Genomic DNA, 25,400 nt, shown 5'->3' with positions numbered 1-25,400 from the left:
TGGATTAACTCCATGAATCAGTCTTTCTGCTCATTTTGCATGAAATCCATGATGCATCTGTCCTCAAATCCTTTTCTACTGTATGTTTCTGTTATATTCCAATGTCTCTCAATGTCAAGGTTTACTCATTTGTTGACAACAGCAGCAGCTCATATACTGTAGGCAAATCTAGGACCAACATTTTACTGTGGTAGCCACAATAAAATGTTGCTGTGGCCATTTTTCCTTGAATGTTATTTAGCTGAATTAACACTGTACTCTATTGTCACTCAATCGAGCGAATGAATTGACCATTGCTTTAAAATTGTGACAGTTGAAAACTGAGCAAAATGTGAATTTTCTTTCCGTCTATTAGTACGGAGCCAAGGTTTTGCATTAGTTAAAAAGGGAGGGATTTCTATGGTACAGTACCAACATGTCTTCTTGGCCCAAACAGCGCTGAGATCTGGTCACAAAGTAGGTCCCACAGTCATAGAACTTATATTTTGATTATTGTTTACTTCATTGCTTTTGTTGCCGTTGTCCAGGCACGATAAGCCAAAACACTCATCAATCTGAGTCAAGAATACAAAGGGACCCATCCCACCGTAAAGAAAAGCTTGCAAGTCCATCTTTACTCTCTTACGCCTGCCTCTCCAGACACAGTTGATAAACCTTCCACCCACTGATCGAAGGGCTTGTCTTCAGAGCCACGCTCACCCCTGCTGGTTTAGGCCTGAATTCCACCACAAGCTTCTCTCTGTGCCTCCCCCACAACGTCTGTCTCCCTCAGCTTGATCTCTCCTCAACACTTTTTAAACATTTTTTTTAGGGAGGTACTGCTTGTTCCTTTCATCTGTTCTTACCTAATGCCATTCTACAGTTCAGCTGCTCTTTTCTTCTCAGCAGCTGCCCCACTCCTCTCTCCTCCATCCTCCTCCTCCTCTTGTCTTCTCCTTTCCCCCAGATTAGAAAGAGGAAGGAGGGATTTAGATGGAGAGAGATAGAGAGAGCATGCAGGGATGTGTCAGTGTGTGGCCAATAAGATCTGATACTGGAAGGACGTGTGCATGTTTCTGTGTTGTAGTGTGTGTGTTGTAGTGTGTGTGTGTGTGTGTGTGTGTGTGTGTGTGTGTGTGTGTGTGTGTGTGTGTGTGTGTGTGTGTGTGTGTGTGTGTGTGTGTGTGTGTGTGTGTGTGTGTGTGTGTGTGTGTGTGTGTGTGTGTGTGTGTGTGTGCTTGTATAGTAGAAATTGAGTAATAGACATGAGGACATTTTTCCTGGAGAAAGGGTTCTTTAATGGTTAAAACATTTTTTTAGAGTAGTCTTTCAAGTAGGAAAAGATTCAGGTTGGGGTTAAGATTAGGATTAGGCATTTAGAGGTTAGGTTTAGCCTACCCCGACACCTAAACCGTTTAGTTGTTGGAGTAGGAGTCATGCCTCATTTATACTTGGTGGTGGTGTACACTGAAAACAGCCGATCTACAAGCGAACGACCTGCCACCTTGGGCAAAGTGTCTGTCATTTGTCCTAGAACAATGGCATCCATAAAATGTTCCTCACAAATATAGTAATACAAACGTGTGTCGTGTGTGTGTGTGTGTGTGTGTGTGTGTGTGTGTGTGTGTGTGTGTGTGTGTGTGTGTGTGTGTGTGTGTGTGTGTGTGTGTGTGTGTGTGTGTGTGTGTGTGTGTGTGTGTGACATGAATGTGCATGGACACAGTGTTACACTTTTGAGATAGACATCAGCACAATGTGATTGTGTCTGACTGAGCATATTTTTTAAACTAAGTAAGTTAGAAAGGAATCTGTGTGTTTGCATGTTTGTGTGTGAGTCAGTGTCACATGATTGCATTCTACTATATCATTCAGCTAACAGAAACATGTAGGCTTAGAATAAAACTGAAACGACTGAACTCCCACCTCCCACTCCGCAGTGGTGTAAAGTAACTAAGTATGTTTACTCAAGTAATGTACTTAACTGTTGAGGAATTTAGAATGTTATCACAAAACATACATTAACCACTTCAGCCCTATATATATTTCGGCCATTTGAAAATGACAGATCTACAAGCTCACTATGCGTTGCGACACATTGTGAGCTTGCAGATCTGCTATTTTCAAAATATTTTTTATACATTTTGAACTTGTGAAATGGGACATTCTGCACAATGTGTACTTTTACTTTTGGTACTTTAAGTATATTTTGATGCCAATACTTTTGTACTTTTACTCAAGTAAATTTTGATTACCAGACCTTTTACTTGTAACATTGCAGTATTGATACTTTTACTTAAGTAAAACATGTACTTCTTCCATCACTGATGAGATCATTCATTTTCAATAATAAGTTGCTTGTGCACTGCTGCTCAATTTAAACAGTCATGGTGGTTCCCTCTAAAGCAGCTGCAGTCAGAACAGAACAGTACTAAAACAGTCAACTTGTGGCCTGATATTGGCCGCCAGCCGTTGGTTCCATGCAGAGGAAGTCACTTGGCTCGGTTACACAGATCCATTGTACAACCAGCGACAACTAGGAACATTATAATTCATAAAGTTTGTGGAGCCGCCCGCTCCGCCCCTCACATCCTCTCTTGTGGGACTGGTCTGGTGGTGGTGTGGGTAGTGGACAGTGTTGCCAGATCTTGCGAGAGAAACAAGCAACCAGGGTCTATGAAAACAAGCCCAAAAGAAGCGACTGTAGGCTACTACGGGCTACGTCTATTTGAAAATAGTCGATATACAAGCTCACAACGCGACAAAAAAAACTTGAAGAAAATTTGAAAAATGTGGGATTTTTTTTTTTCAAAACATTTTGACAACACAAATCTTGTATGTGGTTGGGTCCCTGGCATTAAATATTTCCAGTTGAGGCCGGGTGCGCAGACAAATTCATTTGGGTGTCCTATGTCCTTGACCTGCAAATGTTTCATAAACACTGGTTTCAACAACATTAGGAAACAAGGCCAAATAAGCAAACACTTTAGAAACAAGAAACGCAACCACCACCAATATTTACAAGCAAGCAACTTTAAAGAAAAGCTAACCCAAAGTCCGCTTATAATACGCGGACATGGCAACGCTGATCCTCTCTAGTGGGACTGGTCTGGCGGTGGTGGGTTTTAGAACGTCCGACCCTCCAAGAAACATCAAGGGAGCGAAATAATCCACTGGAGGAAATACAACATGAAACGGTCTGGTGGAATAAAGCGATCCCGTCCCGTGGTGTGAGTGACTGATGACTGATATATAGTCGTATTATTGGATCACAACAAAAACCGACGTGGATTTGACCGATTATATCGCGACTATTATAGTGTGGAATGATGAAGCTGTCTGTGTCTCCGGACCACCGATCAGTTCCTCCTCGGTTAGAAGCTGGGGGAGCGACGATGTGGAAGCAGGAATATGATGTCCATTTTGACTTTCTGCTGCAGCTGCTGTAAGTTTGATATTTTTTTTCGCGAAGTGTCAGTTTTTTAACGTCGCTATGGATGGGGTGGGAACTAAAAGTTGTGCTGCGTGGCAACATTGTATCATTGTCAAGTAGTGTGTGTACTGTGTAGGCTGTAGACAGTGGTGTAGTAACCACTGTAACTAAGTACATGTACTTAAGTACTGTACTTAAGTACAATTTTGATTGATCTTTTTTACTCTACTACAATATTTGACATTATTATTACAAAACATACATTCATCATCACTTCATATACATTTCGGCCATTTCAAAATAACAGATCTACAAGCACACAATGCGTGGCGATATGGGCTTGTAGATCTGCTATTTTCTAAAGATTTTTTATACATTTGAAAACTTGAAATGGGAGTATAATGAGTACTTTTACTTTTGATACTTTAAGTATATTTTGATGCCAATACTTTAGTACTTTTACTCAAATACACTTTGAATTCCGGACTTTTACTTCTAACAGAGTATTTCTACATTGCAATATTGCCACTTTAACTTAAGTAAAAAAAATGTAGTACTTTTTCCACCACTGTTCAAAACCACCTCGAACTATTCAACAATGTCACCTCATTATGTTATCTTTTTATATGAGAGGCTTATTAGCTCAGAACATATTCTGAAATCCATGTGTTTTATAGGCTATATCTATCTGAAGCACTCTGGGTGTAACTAAAGGAGATACTAATCATCCCTACATTTCGTACTGGAAAACTACTATACATTATTTTATGTTAATTTCTGATAAATGGGATTATTAACTGGAACTCTTTATAATTAATTTGATATCAGAAGGGTGGGTGCTCCTAATTGAATCCTAAACAATTCTGGTGAGCATAGTAGGCTACCTAGCCTATGAATATAGATGTGGAAAACTGACAAAGCAAACAAACAAACAAACAAAACAAACAAACAAATACGTTTGCTGTAAAAGCAGCTTTGTCAAAGTGTCTGCCTAGGCCTACTTATCCCATTGTCATTAAAAGTGTCATGTTTGTTTAGCTTTTAGCACCTAACCTCAACCTCCTGACTGGCACTGGTTACATCAGTCTCCTGAAAGAATGACTATCTGTCTCTGCATTTGATTTCTAATAGGCTGGAAATATTGTGAAATAATAGCCACCAATCAGTCATAATAGCCACAGTAGCCAACCTTTGCTTGACCCTTTTTAAAAGTACTAGACCTGCAGTGTGACTTGCAGCCTCTCAAAGATAAGCCATACAACCAAGTAGCCTGTGTCGAAAGGAATCACAAATAATAACCCATACAGTAATTGAACAGTATGACAAAAAAAAACAAGAACAAACCACAGGTGACTTGACACTATAAGCCTATACATACTACTTTATGACTGCAACATTATGTGTTCGATCTATTACCAGGTTGATGAATTAGTAGCAGTCCACTACGTTAGCTCTTGTAAAATCATTAAAATAACTACGGTATTTAACAATAATATTTGAGTAACAGACGTTTCTCGGTTTCGCCATTCACAGTAAAATCCTCTAATTTGTACATTTGTAACTCTGAGAGTGTACGACAAATGTAACCAGTCTGACTTGTTAAATTAACATTTTTACTGTGTATTTCTGTCTAACACGAACCATGTAAAGTTTGCCAGTGTGAATGACAGGCAAGTTGCTGTGTGATTTGGTTCTCCAACTTTTTCAAGTCAAGGACCCCCTATTTTATTTATTTGCTTTTTACCCCCCTTTTCCCTCAATTTAGTCATTATGCCAATTGATTCCTCCCCACACACATTTCTGTGTTGTCAGTGATGTTGTATCCTACTGACTCACCTGCCAGTGAGGAGCCCCAACCAGGAGGACATAGAGCCCTTAGAGTCCTACTCCTCCCGCCCAACACTCCCTGCTGACAGGTGCCACCCCAGCCCGTAGGATTATGTGCGGTGACAATTATCACCCTCCCCACTCGGCTTTCAAAAATTTTAAAAATCAAAATTATTAAACATTTTCCAAACATTTTAGATATTTTTCTAAAATAGCGGAAACTCGCAGGGACTATAGGCTAACGCATACTTAACGTTTTTTAATATTTTTAAATAGCCAACATTTAAATAGATAAAGTGGTTAAAACTATTGTGATGCTATTTCTATATTAACTACTTTTGCTGGGGACCCCCTGGAACCACGCCAAGGACCGCTGGGGGTCCCCGGACCCCACTTTGAGAACCACTGGTCTCTAGACGTACAGAGACTATGAAGGTTGTGCTCTTGCCCTTAAATTAGGGCCGATCGATATGACTTCAACTGATTATCGCGATAATTTAAAACTATTGCCTCGATTACGATTTAATTAGCGATTATTTCAAAATATGTGTATAGTGAAAATAGCAGATCTACAAGCTCACAAGATGTCATGTTGCGATTAAGATCAGGGGCTTGGCACAATCCGAGGCTTAATACACTTTAGCCACCTCCTGAGTGACCCTCTCTTTCAACAGTGCTTTGAAAAGTAGACTATAACTTGTTTTTCAGCTATTTGTATTTCAGGGGACAGATTTTGTGTTAAGTCATAGGCTAAGTAAGTCGATATGACAGACAAATCCATTCAAAGCTCTGTAGAATTGTGTTCGAGTAGAGAGGTTGGGGTTGACATTGTTATATAGTTGTAAATCCCTTATTGCAACAACGTTTGTGCTTGCAATAAGGTTATGTACTGTACAACTGCAAGCCTCAGCAGATGGACTTGACGGTATTATTCTCTCTCTCTCTCCCTCTCTGTCTCTCTCTGACACACACACACACACACACACACACACACACACACACACACACACACACACACACACACACACACACACACACACACACACACACACATACCCACCTCTTGATTGCAGGCACACCTTGTGGGTGTGGATGGGACAAAATCATGAAGATTAGTATTAGTCACTGACATGCTGCATCATGCTCTCTCACACAAGTATAAACACACACACACACACACACACACACACACACACACACACACACACACACACACACACACACACACACACACACACACACACACACACACACACACACACACACACACAGAATACATGGCCTGGGGACCATGGTTTGAGATAAATAAGAGTGGTTTTACTGTCTGTCACTTGACCCATAACAAGGGCGTTCTACCCACACAGAATAGGCCTATGTTGAATATTTGATGATGATGTCTGTCTCTCTTGGTCTTCTGTCACTCTCTTTTAAACTCCCTCTCTTCCTCTCAGTGCGTATGTTTGTGTTTGTGCCTGCGTACATGTGTGTCTGTATCCACACATGCGCATGCGTGCAGGTTCTGTCATTCACAGACTGCATCGGAAAGCCTGGTAATGTTTTAGCACTGTGACTGATATTTTGAATGATTTATAAGGTCTCTCTCTCTTTCTCTTTCTCTCTCTCTCACTCTTGTGTGTGTACTGACTTAATTCGGTCAGACAAGCGAAAGCAATTCCAGTGAAAACAGTCAGCAGCTGGATATTGTTTTGATGGTTTACCATAGGCTCATGCATGTGTGTGTGCATTGTTCAATTGTGCATGCCATGCACCTTACAGTATATCTTTCAGGCATTTGGACGATTTTATGTCTATGCCTGTGTGCTGAGATTGTGTCTTACTGTGTGTATATACAGCACACATATGTCTGTGCATATTATTCACCTTTTAGTTTAGCAGGATACACAGGACAGTGTTTTTTTATTGTTTATTCCGATCCAAACCGTTCATACTCCCCAGTTCCCCAGTGTCTTCCTCAGCTCAGGCCAGACTTCGCCCAGCTTCCGCTGTATCCACGGTAACCAGCACATCACCCCTATGACACAGCGCTGTGTATTGAATTTGGGACGCTTAACGCAATTGACCTAATCTGATTGTTCAAAAAACAACATGAATCATCTGTGGGGAATGCTGACGGTATCACACAGATGCACAGATAGACAGATGCCTAAAGTGACGTTTTCACCGAGGGGAAGCAAATATGCAGTTCCTTGGAGAAATTACTTCAGTTCCATTTTCTTATTAACTGCTATTTCGCAATACAAATGTCAGACACAGGTGTTTAGTGTTCTGTTCAAATGCTGGAAATGTTCAGATACTATGTACACAGTAATTATTCATTTTTTTATATTTTTTTTTTATTGTTTTTCAGAGTTATCAGAATCAGCATTTTACACAAATGTGGTCGCGGCTTTACATGATAGATATAATAAAGCATATAGTAAATAATAATAATAATAATAGTCATAATCATAAAGTAATTATTCACTTAACTCAGATAAGTTATCTCTGAGTTCTAAGACTAATGCATAGATGAACACAGGATTTTTTAATGTGCTATTATGGTGTTATGTCATGTGATCCAATGGGTTGGGTAGGTTAGATGTATTAAGGCCACTGCTATGGAGATATGCAGCCCTTTTCTATAGAGCGAGGCCTTATAATTAGATTAGCTAAGTGATTAGATGAGACCTAGAAAGGAAACATCACTTGACATCATATCACTGTGCCCGTTTGCAATACATTTAATTGCACTGTAACATACCCCACATAGTCAGCCATACATACAGTAGGCCTACATTGTATTGATCTTCAGTGTAATTTACGATATATTCTATGGTGAATGATTGTAACAGTGTGCACAACTCCGAAACTCTGAGTCAAAATAACTCACTTTACATGGAATCCGTCACTGAGACACATTCATTGAAGAGAGCTGGGTGGGTAAAATTATAGTTGAATTTTATGAAGTGGGCCCTTCTATATAGCCATTGCAGTAATAATGTAGGTTATTCAGTGGCAATGAAATCAGGCCAGTAACATCTGAAGTCACTTGAAAGTCATTTGACTTTTAATGAGCTTCTGTATTGGCGTTTATGTATATTATAACCTCTAGTAATTGAGTTTTCTTCTTACACCCATTCCTAACGTACAACGAGAGAGCGAACTCGAGGTGAGAATGCGACACAAATTGGCCTGACAAATCTACGCCGTCGAGGCTGAGATTAGCTCTTACTGAATCTGAATACATGTTCTGACAAATATCCCACCAGCTGTGACTCTGTATTTGACTACTCTATGTCAACACTGTTGGAGATCACAAACATTTTATGGATCCCCCTCATGAATAGTGATACTGTAATAGTGATTAAAGTAATTCCGTAGTCAATTGTTATTTTCTCTTGAAAGAGCAGTGTTGTCAGACTGTCACAGCGCCATGGGCCCAGGTACAGCTCTGTTGTGTATTTCAACTACTTTCCCTACACCGTCCTTGAAACCCATCTTTCAAGCAAGCAAGCGAAATCTCACACACTCCGTTCGCCGATGCTCAGGGCTGGTAAACGCAGCTGGTCCTTCACTTGCTTGCAGTGTGTTAGGAATGACTCTCGCTGTGTACTGTACGCTGCGTTCTGTGTGTAACAACAGACAGATGTATTCATTAACCTGACGACCTGTATGTATATATGTATGTTTGTGTGTGTGCATTCTCCTGTCCAGCGATGCCAACCTCACAGACGTACTGTCGGACTCAGAGGAGTCAGTTCTGGGCAGCCTGGAACGCTTGGAGCGGGGCAGCACAGACACACTGGCCAACGGCTGCAGAGCAGACTGCGACGCCGCCAAGAGGCTGGCCAAACGCCTTTACCACCTCGAGGGCTTCAAACGCTGTGACGTGGCCAGACACCTGGGCAAGAAGTGAGCTTGAGCAAGCACACACACACACACACACACACACACACACACACACACACACACACACACACACACACACACACACACACACACACACACACACACACACACACACACACGCACACGCACGGACGGGTGTGTTGATCAAGCCTGTACACAGGCAGGGAAAATAAAGATATATATGCAGGCATGTACATTTGTGTGTAGACAGCAATAGAGGAGCTGATGTAATTTAAAATACATGATGCTCAAGTAGGACATTCACAACCACATGCTGTCACATCAAGTTAAGTCTAATGCATTCCTGCACATCCTTATGTATTCTATGTTGTTTTAATGTGCTGATGCTGCATCTCTCTCTCTCTCTCGCTCTCTCTCTTTTCTCTCTCTCGCTCTCTCTCTCGCTCTCTCTCTGTCGTACAGTAATGACTTCAGCCAGCTGGTGGCATCGGAGTATCTGAGTTTCTTCGACTTCTCTGGACTGTCGTTAGATCGGGCTCTGAGGTAATGCACTGTCAGCAGTGTCTTACGACACAGACATGCGTGGTTTGTAGCATTTGCTTTTCATAAGGCATTTTAGCTCTGTTCCAGTTGAGTTGTCGTGCTGCACGCGGTTCCATGCCGCCGTGGTTGACAGCAGTGAAGTTAGTCACTGACTGTACATGATGCAACTAGCATCCTCAAAAGATAACGTTGATTATTATTATTTTAGAATCTAATTTGATGCCTTTTGGGGGGCGTTTGACTTCACTTAGAGTGTCTGCCGTGAGATTGGGAGGTCAGCATTTTTTAACTGGAAAGAGTGATTCGTTACACGCCTAGTTACTGCAAAAAGTAGAGCCGTTAGTAAAACATTACTTACTAACGCATTACTTAGTAACACGTTGATTGACTGACGCTAAAAGCATAGCATCAAAAAGCCCACAGGGCTTGTTTCCATTATGGTCCACGTTTGTCCCAGAACTGTTCCACACCTATTCATGGGTGGAATTGTTCCTCAATACCAAATCGTAGATGCACAGGTAAAGAACATGCAGGCTTGATAACAGCATTCCTCGGAATGCATGACTTCCTGCCAATGTTAAAAACAAAACAAATAAGCACGACTGGCCATTCAGGTTTTTCTAAAAATAATTCAATAGCCGTTTGACAAAGGTGCCCTTGCTCTGCAAACATTGAAATTCAAAATGTGTGTTGTGAAAAGGTTCCCCCAACTTCTTGTTGACATTGTGGTGTCCCTCTTGCACATGCATGACAGATCCTTCTTGAAGGCCTTCCCACTGATGGGAGAAACCCAGGAGAGAGAGAGGATCCTTGTGCATTTCTCCAATCGCTTCCGTCACTGCAACCCACAGATGCCAACGTATGAAGGTCAGGGCGGAGAGGATGATGATGATGGTGATGAGGAGTTAAAAAAATTATAATAGTATATGTGTCTCAGGGTGATATATCAACAAACTAATTCCTAATTGCACCACAACACAAACTATAAAATAATAAAGTAATGTGCGTGCACATGTGCATGTGTGTATGCGATGCGTGCATGTGTGGCAGAGCAGCAGCCGACCCTAACCGTTATTCGTTCATTGTTCTATTACAGATGGAGCCCACACATTAACCTGTGCCCTTATGCTGCTGAACACTGACCTACATGGACACGTATGGACTGCCTTTACTACGTTTTCTGTTGCATTGGCCATATTCACATGGTGGCCATTTGTGCTCTTATGTGATACCCGGTGGTGGGGGTGAGGGGTGGGGGTGGGGTGGGGGGGTTTGACAACACCTGGACCCCTGAGAGCAAAATGGACTCCCTTTGAATATGGTCGATAGGGATTTATAGTATTTAGCTGACATTGCACAGAAAATGTTTTACTAATCTTACTAACTGTGCTATTTTTAACATTGGCTTTTCTCCTTGGTATTTCTCTCCCAAATGCATAAATGTTTGCGGTAATTGTATAAAAGATCTATAGAATAAGTAAGAAAGGTAGTGTTTTTCATTTCTCCGTCTTGTTTCAGTATCGTCTGTCTATCTCTGTCTCATACATGGTTTCTGTATCTTATCTGTGTCTTTGCCTCGCTTTCCCTTTTGCTCTGGTCTCCCTCTGCCTCTTTCTCTCTGTGTTTATACACTGCACGCTCCCTCGTCTTTCCCTCTATCTCTCTTTCTCGCTCCCACTCTTTATCCCGGCCTACTTTCTGACCTGTTTCTGTCTCTCCTCTCCTCTATTACTCTCATCCGTTCATTTCTTTAAAACTGGAGCGCTTGTGGTCTAGAAGAAGACACGACTCCATCAGTGTCTCTGATCCTGCCTCATGCATTCCCTAGACCATTGATTCTCAACCGTTTTACTTTCAAGGACCCCCAGTTTGATGTGCACTAGGCTGCGGACTGATTGATTGATTTTAAGCTCTCAATCTGCACTGAAAAATCCTCAGTGGCAATTTAACTCTTGAGTATACAAACAAATCCAAGCAAACCCACAAGGGTCTGTTTGGGCTCCACTAAGTTTCCAGTTTTACACTCTCGGTGTTACAGTCCTGTAAGGTTTCATTTGGTTCCTAACTATCAATCATTTAGCTGGGGACCCCCTGGAACCTCCTCAAAGACCCCTGGGAGTCCCTAGACCCCACATTGCGAACCAGTGCCCTTGACCACCCTGTTAAGCTCCTCTAAATCAGGGGTTCTCAACCTTTTCAGGCCGCGACCCCCAAAATAATGATATTATTTCCCGCGACCCCCCGCGTGCACGCGTGCGGTCCCGTTTGCGCGTGCGAGCGGTCCCGTTCGCGCGCGCGAAGGTTATTTAATTATAATAGGTTATTTGATAATTCTTTATTATCAAAACATTTTTGCAAAAAGTGGGTAAATTGAGTAAATTAACTGATAAAACATGAATTAATGATAACATAAAAAAATATTTTGTAAAAAAAAAAAAAAAAAAACATTTTTTTTTTTTTTTTTTTTTTTTTTAAATTCACCAAAAAATCTGGCGACCCCCCCAAATTATTTGGTGACCCCCCTGGGGGTCGCGACCCCCAGGTTGAGAACCACTGCTCTAAATCCTGATTCATGCTTTAGCATTAGCAACAAGGTGTCGTGTCACTCGACAAAAATATTTTTTTCTGCAGAAAACTGAAACGTTAAATGTCCGTCTTCAGCTGAAAATGCATTGTGTCTGTAGAGCGACATGCTGCACAGCACTTTGTTGGTGAAGCATAAATCAGGCTTAAAATCAGGCATAACCCTCCACTCACAGTCACACTTCTAGTCTTCAGTCTGCTTCTAGTGGAGAACCTTCCCTTCTAATAAGTTTCCTTCCCCTTTTTTCTCTCTTTTTCCACTGCTTCGGCTCTCTTTCAACCCCTCCTCCCCCCCAACCCCTGCTAAACATAATTGGTCCTTTGGTCTGTCCCTGTCCCTGCAGGTGGTGAGTATGCTTGTTGTACTAACATACTAGGCCTTGGCCCTCATCCTACATCTGTTCTTAGCAGGGGTGTATCTGTGTGCTCTGAAAATAGCATCAGAATAGCGGAATGCTGGGTTTGAAGTAAAGGATGAACCACTAATACAGAGTACTGGATATTGGGCCTGCGATGTTGTGTCTGGGAATTTCCCTCAAAGCTAAAAGAGACCACGTGTCAACATGTCACTGTCAGGCAGCAAAGCAACTTCATCACATGCTTATTTTTTTAAACAGACTGATGATGAGAAAACAGATTGCAAATCAATAATTTTGAATGCATGAGTGTTTTGGTCGATGCAGAGAGTTATAGTGTATAGCATATAGTTTTCACTATAACTATTTCTTCATGGTTATAGTGCTTGGTTTGAAGTGCTGATGATACTGAGTTATTAAGTTATGACATAGGTGTTAGGATAAGGAAATAGATTTCAGTTATTGCGATTAAACAGTGGTACAAAGACAATGGAGTATAAGACTCATGTTTTGCAGTACCAAGCTGAGTAACAGTTTTCATTCAAAGTATCGTTATTAGTTTGATTATCTGCCAGATTTGTGTTCCACAGCACGTCTGTTGTGAGCCCAGTCATGGTTCCATCTTGCTAAATGTGCTTTTACTAGATTGTGTACTTTGTGATCCTAAAGGCACACATTCTATTCACTGGTTAGTTGTTTGTTATTTAAGAGAAAATGGTCTGAAATAATGAGGTTCTTTTAATGTCACATTTTCTCTAGCAGTACTGGTCAATTCCACTCTTTATTACCCAAACATGGCTTACATGATTGAGCCAGTAACAAGACAAAGCTATGTTTGAAACGGTCCAGTGTAATGTATTAGCTACTTAATTCTGCCACCCAGTGGAGGAACACAGACTTCATGTTGCTGCCGCATTGATAATCCAACATTGCATTGCATTTGCATCTGTCTGAACTGTATGTGTACAGTATGGCATGCTCCACAGTCACAAAATGCATTGATTCCAAAGATAAATATTTTATTACCTCTAATCAATTCAAAACTTTTAATCCCTATGTGATGGGGGTGATCCAGGATCAGACAATCTAACTACATTTTGTCCCGGTATTTCAAAGCAATTCAGGATAGGATTACTCCGATCCTAGTCTCCCATCACCAGACGTTTCACAGTTCAGCCTACTCCGCCTCTTCAGTGGGCAAAGCTATCTGAAAGTCTGGCTATGCGAGAACTACTCTGATCCATATTCAGATTTTCCAAGTTTACCGGGATTAGCAGACGGTTCTTTAATCCTATCTATCTCCATCTAGTGGATATGAAGAACAACATAAGGGTGACAGACTGTTAGCAATTTAGAGCCATTTCTTAAATATATAATTATGAATTATACACAACACTTCCATTGAAAGAAACAAGATGTACCCAATCCTGATTTGGCGTTTTGAACTACCCAAAATCCAAATCTGATCCACTGGGATAGAGGTTAAAAGTTTTTAACTCTTGGGCCTAAGAAATTTCCCTTCATCTTTTTCCCTCGTCTCTCTCGGTCTCTCTCACATTTCATTTCTCTCTCTCTTCTCTACCATTTTCTTTGCCTAATCTGTCTTTTGGTTATTTTCTACCTCAGAATATTGGGAAGAAAATGTCTTGTCAGCAGTTCATCAGTAATCTGGACGGCCTCAACAACGGCAAAGACTTCCCCAAAGACTTATTAAAGGTACAGCACTCAACGTACAGCATACAGCAAATAATAACTGATCTTATTTGCATGATGCCTTTCTAGTGCAAAAATAAATAAATACTCCTAAAACTGGTAGTTTCAAAATGACAGACATTAACATACATCATACATCCTTGCCGAGCAGGCGTACCTATTATGGGCATGTCCTAATAGGCAAACATTTCTTTCAGTGAAGAAGATTTGGTGTGAAAGAAAAAAAGAGGGGTCAAGTATAGACTCCTGGGGGACCCCCGTCAACTAAGTATATGTGGTTAAGTGTTTTTTTCTTGCTTGTCTACAGGTGTTGTACAACTCCATAAAAAATGAGAAGCTTGAATGGGCAGTGTGAGTATCTTTTACCTTTTTACATCTCAGGTGATGAGGTGATTCATCATGAATTTATGCTAACTTCGGCTATCTGTGAATGTGTGTGTGTGTGTGTGCGTGTGCGTGTTACAGTGAGGAAGAGGAGCTGAGGAAGAGTCTGTCAGAGCTGGTGGAGGAGCAGTGTGAGGGCGGGAATAAGCGCATTGCCAGGGTAACGGATGGCAATAACCCTTTCATCACTATCCCCATCCTCCTGAACGCTGTCACCTACAAACATGGAGTCCTCACCCGAAAGAGCCACGCAGACATGGACGGCAAACGCAGTGAGAGCACACACACACACACACACACACACACACACACACACACACACACACACACACACACACACACACACACACACACACTTTCAGATATACTAACACGTTTCTCTTTCTCGTTTCTCTTTCTCTTCTTTCTCTCTCTCTCTCTTGCTCTCTCTCTTTCTCTCTTTGCCTCTTACTGACTCACCCCTCTGTTTATCTTCTCACTCCCCCCGTCTCTCTATTTCACTCTGTCTATCTCTCTTTCCCCAACACCCTCCCTTAATATGACATCATCGCTCGCTCCTTCTCACATTGTGTCTTTCTTACCCCCCCCCCCCTCTCCCTCTCCCTCTCCCTCTGTCTCTCTTTCAGCCCCACGGGGTCGGCGTGGCTGGAAGAAGTTCTATGCGGTTCTGAAGGGAATGATCTTGTATCTCCAGAAGGTACCGTTGCTATAGAAACACACATCCACCACCGCAGTGACAGCGAAAGCAGCGCAGCAGTTGCTAGTAGCTTCGCGTGCGTGCATGCATGCATGTGCGTGCATGTGGGTGAGTGTGAGCGTGAGTGTGTGTGTGTGGGAAAGATAGAGAAAATGTGTCATTTCTTTGTCTCCCTCTGCTGGTTGAGCAGTGGTAGTGACCACTGAGGGCCTTCAGAATAAAATCGCATAATAAGCTGCTTGTGGAAAATAGAATGATTTTGAGTCATCAAATATGTACATGCTTGATGACGGATCAAGCAAGAGCAAAGCTTTGAATACCTCAGAAGGGTAATGTTTGGCTCCTCTCACCCACCCTGGTATTGCTGAGCTCAGTCTCTGTAAATTAACCACTTAACCCAATGAGACCTGGAACTGTGTCATTTTTAGATTTGAGCTAAAAAGCATTATTTTACACTTTGGGCTATTCAAAAATAGCAGATCTACAAGTTCATAGCACTTGTAGATCTGCTATTTTTGAAAAATCGTGAAAATGTGTGCAAATCTTTGAATATATATATTTTTCAAGCGAACATTTTTAACTCAAATCTTTGCTTCTGGGGGGTCCCTGGAACAAAATATTTTGATGGGGGTCCACGGCCAAATACATATAATTTTGGGGGTCCTTGACGTGAAAAAGATTGAGCACCACTGATATAGAAACATACGTTTTTCATTAAACTGTTGAGATTTAGGAGACATGTAGAACCGGCTTCAGGTCTTAATGGGTTAACCCTATACACTTTGTTGACCAGGGTCCTCCAGAGTTCTATACGTGTTCCCCTCCTCTTGATCTATAGGCTCACAACACAACGCATCACAACTCGACATGCTGTGAGCTTGTAAATCTGCTATTCACTGTGAAAGTTCACCTGAACAAGAAGTATTTTGGAAACATTTTAACAACACAAATCTTGGTGGTCCCATACAATTGTATAGAACATACACTGCCCATTCAAGGTCCTTCACATGAGGTTTGAGAACTATTGGCATAATACTGTATCTTCATAACCTCACGACCTCACCTAAATCCTGTCCTCCTTCAGGATGAGTACAAGCCAGACGCAGACGTGTCGGAGGTGGATCTGAAGAACGCCGTGCGCATCCACCATGCCTTAGCCACGCGTGCCACCGACTACAGCAAGAGAGCCAACGTGCTGAAGCTGAAGACATCAGACTGGAGAGTGTTCCTGCTGCAGGCCCCGTGAGTCACTCCTCAACACAAGAAAGACGTGGAGAGTTCTATTTCACAGTGTCTTATATGCACTGTACATATGTTTCGGTAATGCCAGTCAGTCTTCAAAAACTGACATGAATCCGTCTTCAAAAGCAAATAAAAAAATAAAGGCATATATGAGATGTTGCTGAGAATCCACAGTGAGTCACAATGTTTGACTCTCTGTCCCACTCATCTTGTTTTCTCTCTTGTCTGTTCCCTTTTCTTACCCACTTGAACCCAGTATACTTCATTGCATAACAAATAGTGAAAAAGCCAGTCTACAGTCTTATCAGTAGATCTGGTATTTCTGAAAATGTAATAATATGTAATAAATGAACCTTTTTAGATATATTTTGAAAAATGTTGACACATTTTCAAGATTTGCCCAAAATAGGGTTAATAACATACATTTTACATTATACATTTGTTTTTTGTTATGATGGAGTTCTTTCTTCCTGTGCATGTAAAACACATTTGCTGTGCCTCGGTAGGAGTGAGGAGGAGATGCTGTCCTGGATCTTTCGGATCAACCTGGTTGCGGCGCTGTTCTCTGCCCCGGCCTTCCCCGCTGCCATTGGCTCCATGAAGAAGTTCTGTCGGCCGCTCCTACCCTCCTCCACCACTAGACTCAATCAGGTACTATAATACTGTAGTTCATGAGTACAGACCACGCCTTCAAACCAAACATCGTTTAACGTTCTTTATTTATAAAAGAAGGAGATGGACCTTTCGGGAAAAGGGATTGGTTATGCATGGATGGAGATGGAGGGAAGGAGGGTAGGGAGGAAGGGAAGGAGGTGAGGGAGGGAGGAGTGAGGTGGGATGTGGAGAGGGGGAGGCATAGCCATGTGGCTCCAGGGGGGTGGAGACCCTCAGTATTTGGCTTGGGGTCTGAGAAGATAGGCATCCATCTAGGCGTCATCTGTGGACATCTGTGGACAAGCTACCGCTCTGAGACCCCCACCTGGAACCTGGAAAACTAGGACAGATCAGAGAGTACTGAAGGAAAGGGAAGGGAGGGAGGGGTACAAAGAACAATGCACTAGTGGCAGGCGGACCTGGCAGGTTTAAATACCCTCACTTATTGGTAGAAGGGGTGGAGTTCAGGTGGAGAGCTAACGGTTACCATGGCATCGGTGCCATGGTGAGTGGCAGAGGTGGAGCTATGATCGGTTACCATGGCAGATAAGTCGAGGGAGGAGTTGGCTAGGTTACCAAGGTGATCGATCAAGCTTGTAATCTAGGGAGTGAACTAGGAATAGAAATAGATCATGGGAGTAGTGTGAGGGGCAAGGTCAGGAACAATCTCATTATTTGAAGGTGTAGTCTTCCTCCTGAACATCCATTGTACGGACACACACACACACACACACACACACACACACACACACACACACACACACACACACACACACACACACACACACACACACACACACACACACACACACACACATAATCTGCTATGTGGATAGCAGATTAGGGGTGCAACAGTTAAAGGTAGGGTAAGTGATATTTTTGGGTTAAAACAAAAAGTATTTTGTTAAAAGGTTAAAGCACTATATTCTGATAGTAATCATTGCTATATAGTGTTTGTTCAGTAACAGGAGTCTCCCTGTCTCTCCAGCTCTTTAATAAACAGAAAATACATTTTTCGGTAGGTGTCAAAATCTCAGCCAATCAGGAGAAAGTACCCATTTTTAAGCTTAAATTGTATAGTGTTCCAGTTCCAATTTTGTCTGCTCATTTCTTAGTGTCATCACTTCCAATTTCACTTGTTTAATCTGTATCCTGATTGAGTTCTCTGTCCTGATTGGATAAAATTGGAAATGAAACTGAAACGAAAATGCATTTTCTGTTTTATAAAGAGCTGGAGAGACAAGGAGACTCCTAATACTGAACAAACACTCTATAGCAATGAGTACTATCAGAATATAGAGCTATTTAACACTTATTTTAACCAAAGCAAATCACTTACCCTACCTTTTAATTGAACTAATCGATTTAATCAATTATAAAAAAGAAACAATATTAATATCATTTCTTTTTTTATTAATAATCTATCCCTATTTTGGTGAATAGAATAGTGAAAATAACCAATTGTGAAAATGGCAGGTCTACAGGTTCACAATGCGACATATTGTGAGCTTGTAGATCTGCTATTTTCAAAATCTTTGCATGACGCCATTGTGCAACGAAATATTAGGTAACACTTTAAGTGGTTAATCGATTCATTCACTCATCGATACTTGCAGCCCTAATCAGAATTTGAACTGGGTCCACTTACAATCTGCTTTGGGGTCGTCCTCCTGTTTTTTCTTTTTGCTCAGGAGGGGCAGCTGCAAAGTCACGAGGGCAAACTGAAGCAGATGAGCCTGGAGCTGGAGGATCACCGGAAAAACACGCCTGACCCCAAGAGCCACGAGTGGGAGGAGTCCCGTCTCAAAGAGCATTACCTCACGTACGAGGTACGAGGCCACAGACCAAGCAGCAGCACACATTGTCGTGCCGTTATACCGGTGGTTCTCAAAATGTTTTTATTTCAGTGACCCCCATAGCTCTGACAGTGTACACATGGAACCAAATGGACCTGTAAAGGGCCATTTACACACCAAGCACTACAAATAATTATGCGAGTGTCAGTCCACACTAATGAACGATAACGTTCTGTGAACAGTGGCATCAAACACGCACTGCACAGTCCAGCTGTGTCAGAGCACACGCGGAGGGTGGAAGAGAGAGAGAGAGAGAGAGAGAGAGAGATCTCTGAAAGACACATGCAATAGGATATGTGGATAATTTGACTGATTTATTACTTGTAAAGATCTTCGCAGACTGGGAGTGGTGGACGCGGGCGTTACCGCTCGGATCAGCGGAGATCGCGTCACGATCATTGTTGTTTTGTCCTCCTGCGGGGAAAAGAAAAGCTCACCACAATCCAGCTCTTGCCGCCCAAGCGCGTGTGCACAAACGAGCGCGAGAATTTCACGGGACAGCGCCCGCTCGCCTCACCGCCCCTCAACTTCTCCGCGCGTCCCAAATAATCGCCCGCCTCTCATCGAAAAGGAATTACATAGGCGCGTCGGCCGCTTCCCGTCTGAAATGACCTTTAGATGGGGAGATAGTTGTATCTTAACTGAGGTAATGCCAGCTTGCTACCAGCTAGCGTTAGCTATTCATAATCATCTCCTTATCTCCGTCATAACAAATCCTCCTGGTGGTAGGTGAGACCGATTGCATCCCAGATGTCCTTCTGAGGGATTTTGATTGGCTGTCAATGTTTCTATGGTTCATACTGTAAAGGTCATTAGGTCATTATAGGACCACAATGGAAACGAGTTCCCAGGACTTTTTTTGTGTTATCCTTTTAGCCTAAATGTCTGACTGTACCTCGTGCTGTTTACATATCTGACTATTAAAGTATTCAATCAATCAATCAATCAATAAAATCGCTCTGAAAGTGATCCAGATGATATTGTTTTCGACGATAGTTGTTATAGTTGTGGTGTGGACCACAGTCACCGTGCTTGGTGTGAAGAGCGCCTAAGGGTCTATTTGGTTCCATTTGTACTGTTACTGTTACATATATTTATCTCAGAGTTGCAGAACTGTAAGGGTCCATTTGGAACCCCCTCAAGGAGCCTTGAGGGTCCCTGGATTCCACTTTGAGAACCACTGCTTTACACCATTTCTGTGACCCGTTTTCTGCTAGCTAATTACTGTATCAGTTTATTTACTCATGATTGGTTACGGGTCAAAGAGTCTTTCTACACTTTTATGATTTTAGTGTTTCATTTTCATGTGCTTTCCTGGACCACAATCCCCCCCCCCCCCCCCACCATTTGCCTTTCTAACTTTCACCTCTCCATCACTCTCCCCACTAACAGAAGAGTCGCTATGAGACCTACATCAACCTGCTACAGGCCAAACTCCGAGCAGAGACGGACGACCTGGAGAAGATTGAGGCCAATGTGATGAGCAGCCTGTTGGGAGAGGGAGGCCAGGGAGGCCAGGCCGGCCGCGAGGGATACCTCCGCAAGACCCAGTCATCCCCATCTATCAGCCAGACTCATGGGGGGCTCAATGGGAGGGCTGCAGGACGCACTGCCCCGGGACAGAGGAGTTGAAAAGCGGGGAAAGGAGGGGGAAGCAGAAATCAACCCCCACCAACATAAACAACAACAGACAGTTGCTATCCTGTAGTGGCATAGCTTGACTCTGCATCATTAGAGGGTTTTTTTGTTGTAGTTTTTTGTAGCTCCTAAGAAACTTGGCATCTTCACACCCCTGTCTCTGTTCTTTTAGACTTAAGACATACTTATGGGCGTCGAAGGCAGGTAGATAGAGGAAGAGAAAGGACTACCACTACTATTCTCTCTAGAATTGATCAACCTTTGTGGTTAATTTGTGCTTGAGCACAGATTTGTGCTTGAGCAATTAGATGAAGAACATTCCCCTGATTCCAGGCCATCTGACCTAGGTTTCTCCCCTTTTATAAATTGCACATTATATCCATTATCATGATCAAACATCAGTATTATTTTGAAGAGCAAGTAAGACCAACATATATAATTGTCTTTTGTGAAATGTGTCTTTTGATATGAGCTGAACGAGCGCTTGGATTGCCATCTAAATATGAGGAAACTTTTTGCTGTGTCACTCACACGGCACTAATGGGTTCAACGCATGTGCGTCGGAAAGCGTCCGGCGTCCCCGCGGGGACACTGTCCTGCCCTGTTCTGTCCTTGTCCATCCATCTAGCTGGTGTCGGGTTGTGATAGGTCCAGGGGGTGGAGGTGGTACTGTAGCATTTAGGCCTCTCTCACTCACCTTCGCACACTTGACTGCTCACAGGCCTGAATAGGGACCACCATGGTGGAGTGTTGTGTGTGTGTGTGTGTGTGTGTGTGTGTGTAGACTATACGACATATCAGTCCCATCGCCACAGCAGAAAAAAATGGACTTGACCGCTCACAAGTATGAACTCGTATGAACTCCTGCAAGGATCAACTCCCTATTGTGTGTAGCCTATTTATTTATTTATTTTATTTTGGAGGTTTATTTTGTTTTGGTTTGCCTTTTATTTATCCAGGGGAAGGATTTGCTGAGCACGCATGGTCTTTTCCAGCAACGCCTGCTTCACAGCACTATACTTAAACACATTCATACCGGGCTGGAAGCAATCAGTCAACTAGTATGACCATTGAGCGGTTCCCCTTGCTCAAGAACACCTCAACGGCAGTCACCGAGGGAGAGTGGTACTCCTTCACTTTTCCACATGCAGGCTATCCCGAGACTCAAACCTGTGGCCTTTTAGTCACAAGGCCACATCTCTGAACTGAAAGCTCCCACTGACTTCATTTATTATACATATTCATGTATTTATTTACACCCAGTCTGCATTCTTCCACAGAGCGCTGAGCTTGACTTGACGGCAACACATGACTGAGTGAAAGAAAGCACTGTGTGCCACGTTCTGTTTTCACCATTTCTGCTCGTGTCATTTTTAATATCCTCCTGTCGGAGCACAGTGACTGGTGCCCTGCTAGAAAAGATCTTTACTGTAACAATATGTAGTTCAAGTAGAGTACTGATGACTGGGATGAAGAACAGAAAAGATTTGAGTGTGAGGCTTTTAATTGGGGAGGCGTGTGTGTGTGTGTGTGTGTGTGTGTGTGTGTGTGTGTGTGTGTGTGTGTGTGTGTGTGTGTGTGTGTGTGTGTGTGTGTGTGTGTGTGTGTGTGTGTGTGTGTGTGTGTGTGTGTGCGCGCGCGTGTGCGTGCGGGAGATAGAGAGATGTATGTGTGTGTACGTGTCAAAGCTGTAGAGGCAATGGAATGAAAATGAAATGAGCATTGTATCATCCAAATAAAATCATGGATCCTCATTAGCATGTTTGATGAGCAATGAACAGTATGGCTCTCTGTTGAACAATGGCACAAACAATCACATTTTAAACATACAGTAGGTTTCTTAAAGACTTTCAAGCATCAAAAAGTACCCATACCCTGTTATAGGGGTACAACAATCCTACTTCTTCACATTTTATACTGATTTTGAGACAAAGACAGATCCCTTGGCCTTGTTTGAAGAGGTACGAAGTTCTTATGGGGGATGAGGCACCATTTTGGAGGGAGCAAAGAGTGCATTATTACTGTATCTTTATCCCCCCTCCCGACCCATGCCTTTGTTAATCGCAAATTTGGCATTTTCTTTGTTGTATCGAGAAAAAGATAATGACATTCCAGTATTCTGTTGTCACAAGACAACTTTAACAATTATCACTCCAAACTCTCTAAAAAGTATTGTGTTTTCAACTGATACAGAGTAAAGCATCAGTGTTAATTTAAAGGTGCTGTGCGTGATATATATATTTTAAGATAAATCTATTCTCATTAAATCATAAATCTATAATCATTGCAATAGTGTTTGTTCAGTAACAGAACCCATTTATCAGCTTCAATTGTATAGTTTTCAAATCCAGGTCCAATTTTGTCTGCTCATTTTTTGTCCAACTTATTTGTCCTATGCTATCCTATGCTATATCCTGTATGAGTTCTCTCTCCTGATTGGATGAAATTGGTATCCTGACTTGAGAATTTCTTTTCTGTTTACTAAAGAGCTGGAGAGACGAGAGACCCCCGTTACTGAACAAACACTGATAGCAATGATTACTATGGGAATATAGAGCTATATAGAAATATTTGAACAAAACAGTATCACTTACAGCACCTTAACTCAATTTCAGAGTTTAACACTGCATCAACTCATCTCATCAACTCAGTATCTCATACTAGTGAGATTGAACCCTATAGTCCCTCGACTCACAATGTTAATATTATTAGCTTTATGAGTGAACAATTCTCAAGGCAACACTTGGTCAACTGTAATGAATTGTCAATGTATTTATCAATATTTAACAATGCTGGAAAATGTCCTGTGTGCAACTGACCATCATTCCCAACAGTAGTACTAATATGGTCCAAGATATTTTGGATAAAGCGAACAGCGAGCTCCACCTTGGTGGAGGACGAAGGAAGAGAATCAGTTCTGATCAGCAGCACCAACAACGCGTTGGAAATGGTTAGAAATGGGATACTGGTGGTGTTGAGAGCAGGGTAGGCGTTACCAGAGGCAATGCATCATGAAAGAGACGAGGAACGCGAGAAGAACAGACGTGCTTTCTAAGAAACGGCCAGATGAGTTTTCTAGGAACACCTGAGAGAACATAGAAGCAAAACAGGTGTACAACATGAGCCTGACCTTTTTCCTGGAAAGTAGAGATGTGCAGAGATAGTGTGGAAAACAAACAGTTTGAAGTGGGGAGGGCATCGGTTCTGCTGATGTCACATCTGAACACATAATCACCCCCCCTCCCTCTCTCTCTCTCTTTCCCTCTCCCTCTCTGTTTTTGTGGCTTCCTAACTCTCAGTTTCCGGCTCCCCCCCATTCCTTCCCTTTCTCTGTATTATTTTCTTTCCTTTGATATAGTCTTGACACAACTGTAGATAAATGGAGCCGGTGGCCCTCATGTAGTCATCATCAGGCAGCACAGACATACGCACTGCAGTGCTAGAGATCAGTGGTTCTCAACCTTTTCAGGCCGCGACCCCCCAAAAGAATCATGTTTGAACTGGGGACCCCCCACCCTGACAAGCTCTTAGAATTGTAGGAGTTGAGACGTTACATTTAGTTTGACTCAGTTCCCACAGATAACTATTGTGAAAATAGCAGATTTACAAGCTCACAAGTGCGAGGCGTTGTGAGCTTGTAGATCTATGTTCACAATTTCTACCTCTCTAACTTTCTTATTATTTGACCAGTTTTTATAGTATAGTTTGTTGATAACTTTTGATGCTGTAATGGTCTTTTTTTAGGTATTAAAAATGCCCCCCCCCACAAAAGAAATCATGTGGGGACCCCCACAGGTTGAGAACCACTGCCATAGATATTTAGAATGTCAATAGTCATGTGTGGTTCTGGACACCCTGGTTTGTATAAGGTATGATGCTAACAGTGACTGACCAGTTCTGAGTTCCTTTAGGGACTCGACAGGGAAACCTGGAATCATGCCTGTGAGTTCTGCAAGTGGAGGCCTCCCCTTATAGTCTCTTAGGCTGTTGTGCTAACCATTGTTTCCCAATGTTTTAGACTAGGCCTGTGTTGTAATATAGCATTGTGAGGAAAACAACTAATTTGTTCATTGTTTTGATTATTTAAAGAAAGTACATGCTTCAGCACTTTGATGTCAGAAATTGATTTTCTTTTGTTTGTATATCTGATATGATTTTTGATGGGATGCTCGAACAATGTAAAGGACATATTTACTGAATATTTAGTCTGTGCTTCATAAAGTAAGCTTTTATACAGATTATTGTGGTTGTAATTTATTGAGTCTAGTCAATTCTGCACTGAAAAATTATGTTTTTTTTTTAACAATGTTCTTTTCTTTCTTTCTTTCTTTTGTGTGTGTGGTCAATTCACTTACTCTCAAACCCCCCATATGGTATTGGTGCATGCACACTTCACTTTATGACCTTTCAAAATTGGCATAATGATCTAACCTAACATATTGCAAGCCTTTTGAAAAAACGTTTAGTTGCAATATTCACAGACACATGTCTACTTTAGTCTAACAGGGTAGAAACTTTACTATTGCAAGTAGCCTTCTGTCCGGGGGCTGCTGAAATAGCGCTAAATCGGTGGCAAAATGCGGCCAAACGTGGTCATAGCCCCGGGCACTACAAAGTGTTAATCCTGC

General features: G+C 42.1%; 1 protein-coding gene across 1 annotated transcript in view; it reads left to right on the top strand.

Annotated features, from left to right (window-relative positions):
• Positions 1 to 24,950, top strand: part of psd2 (pleckstrin and Sec7 domain containing 2) — a 54,470-nt gene extending 29,520 nt beyond the window's left edge. Inside the window, exons 5-16 of the mRNA XM_084041740.1 lie at positions 8,951 to 9,148; positions 9,569 to 9,649; positions 10,404 to 10,516; positions 10,746 to 10,804; positions 14,215 to 14,304; positions 14,609 to 14,652; positions 14,767 to 14,957; positions 15,312 to 15,382; positions 16,467 to 16,624; positions 17,131 to 17,275; positions 18,970 to 19,107; positions 20,527 to 24,950. Of these exons, the coding sequence (XP_083897866.1) occupies positions 8,951 to 9,148; positions 9,569 to 9,649; positions 10,404 to 10,516; positions 10,746 to 10,804; positions 14,215 to 14,304; positions 14,609 to 14,652; positions 14,767 to 14,957; positions 15,312 to 15,382; positions 16,467 to 16,624; positions 17,131 to 17,275; positions 18,970 to 19,107; positions 20,527 to 20,766 (1,528 nt within the window). The 3' untranslated portion in view covers positions 20,767 to 24,950. The remainder of the gene's footprint in view (positions 1 to 8,950; positions 9,149 to 9,568; positions 9,650 to 10,403; positions 10,517 to 10,745; positions 10,805 to 14,214; positions 14,305 to 14,608; positions 14,653 to 14,766; positions 14,958 to 15,311; positions 15,383 to 16,466; positions 16,625 to 17,130; positions 17,276 to 18,969; positions 19,108 to 20,526) is intronic.
• Positions 24,951 to 25,400: the final 450 nt, after the last annotated feature.

This window comes from Gymnoscopelus microlampas (genome assembly GCF_963454915.1).
Source record: "Gymnoscopelus microlampas genome assembly, chromosome: 18".
Classification (NCBI taxonomy): Eukaryota; Metazoa; Chordata; class Actinopteri; order Myctophiformes; family Myctophidae; genus Gymnoscopelus; species Gymnoscopelus microlampas.
Note: the sequence above shows the minus strand (reverse complement) of the source record. Positions and strands in the feature narration are given on the sequence as shown.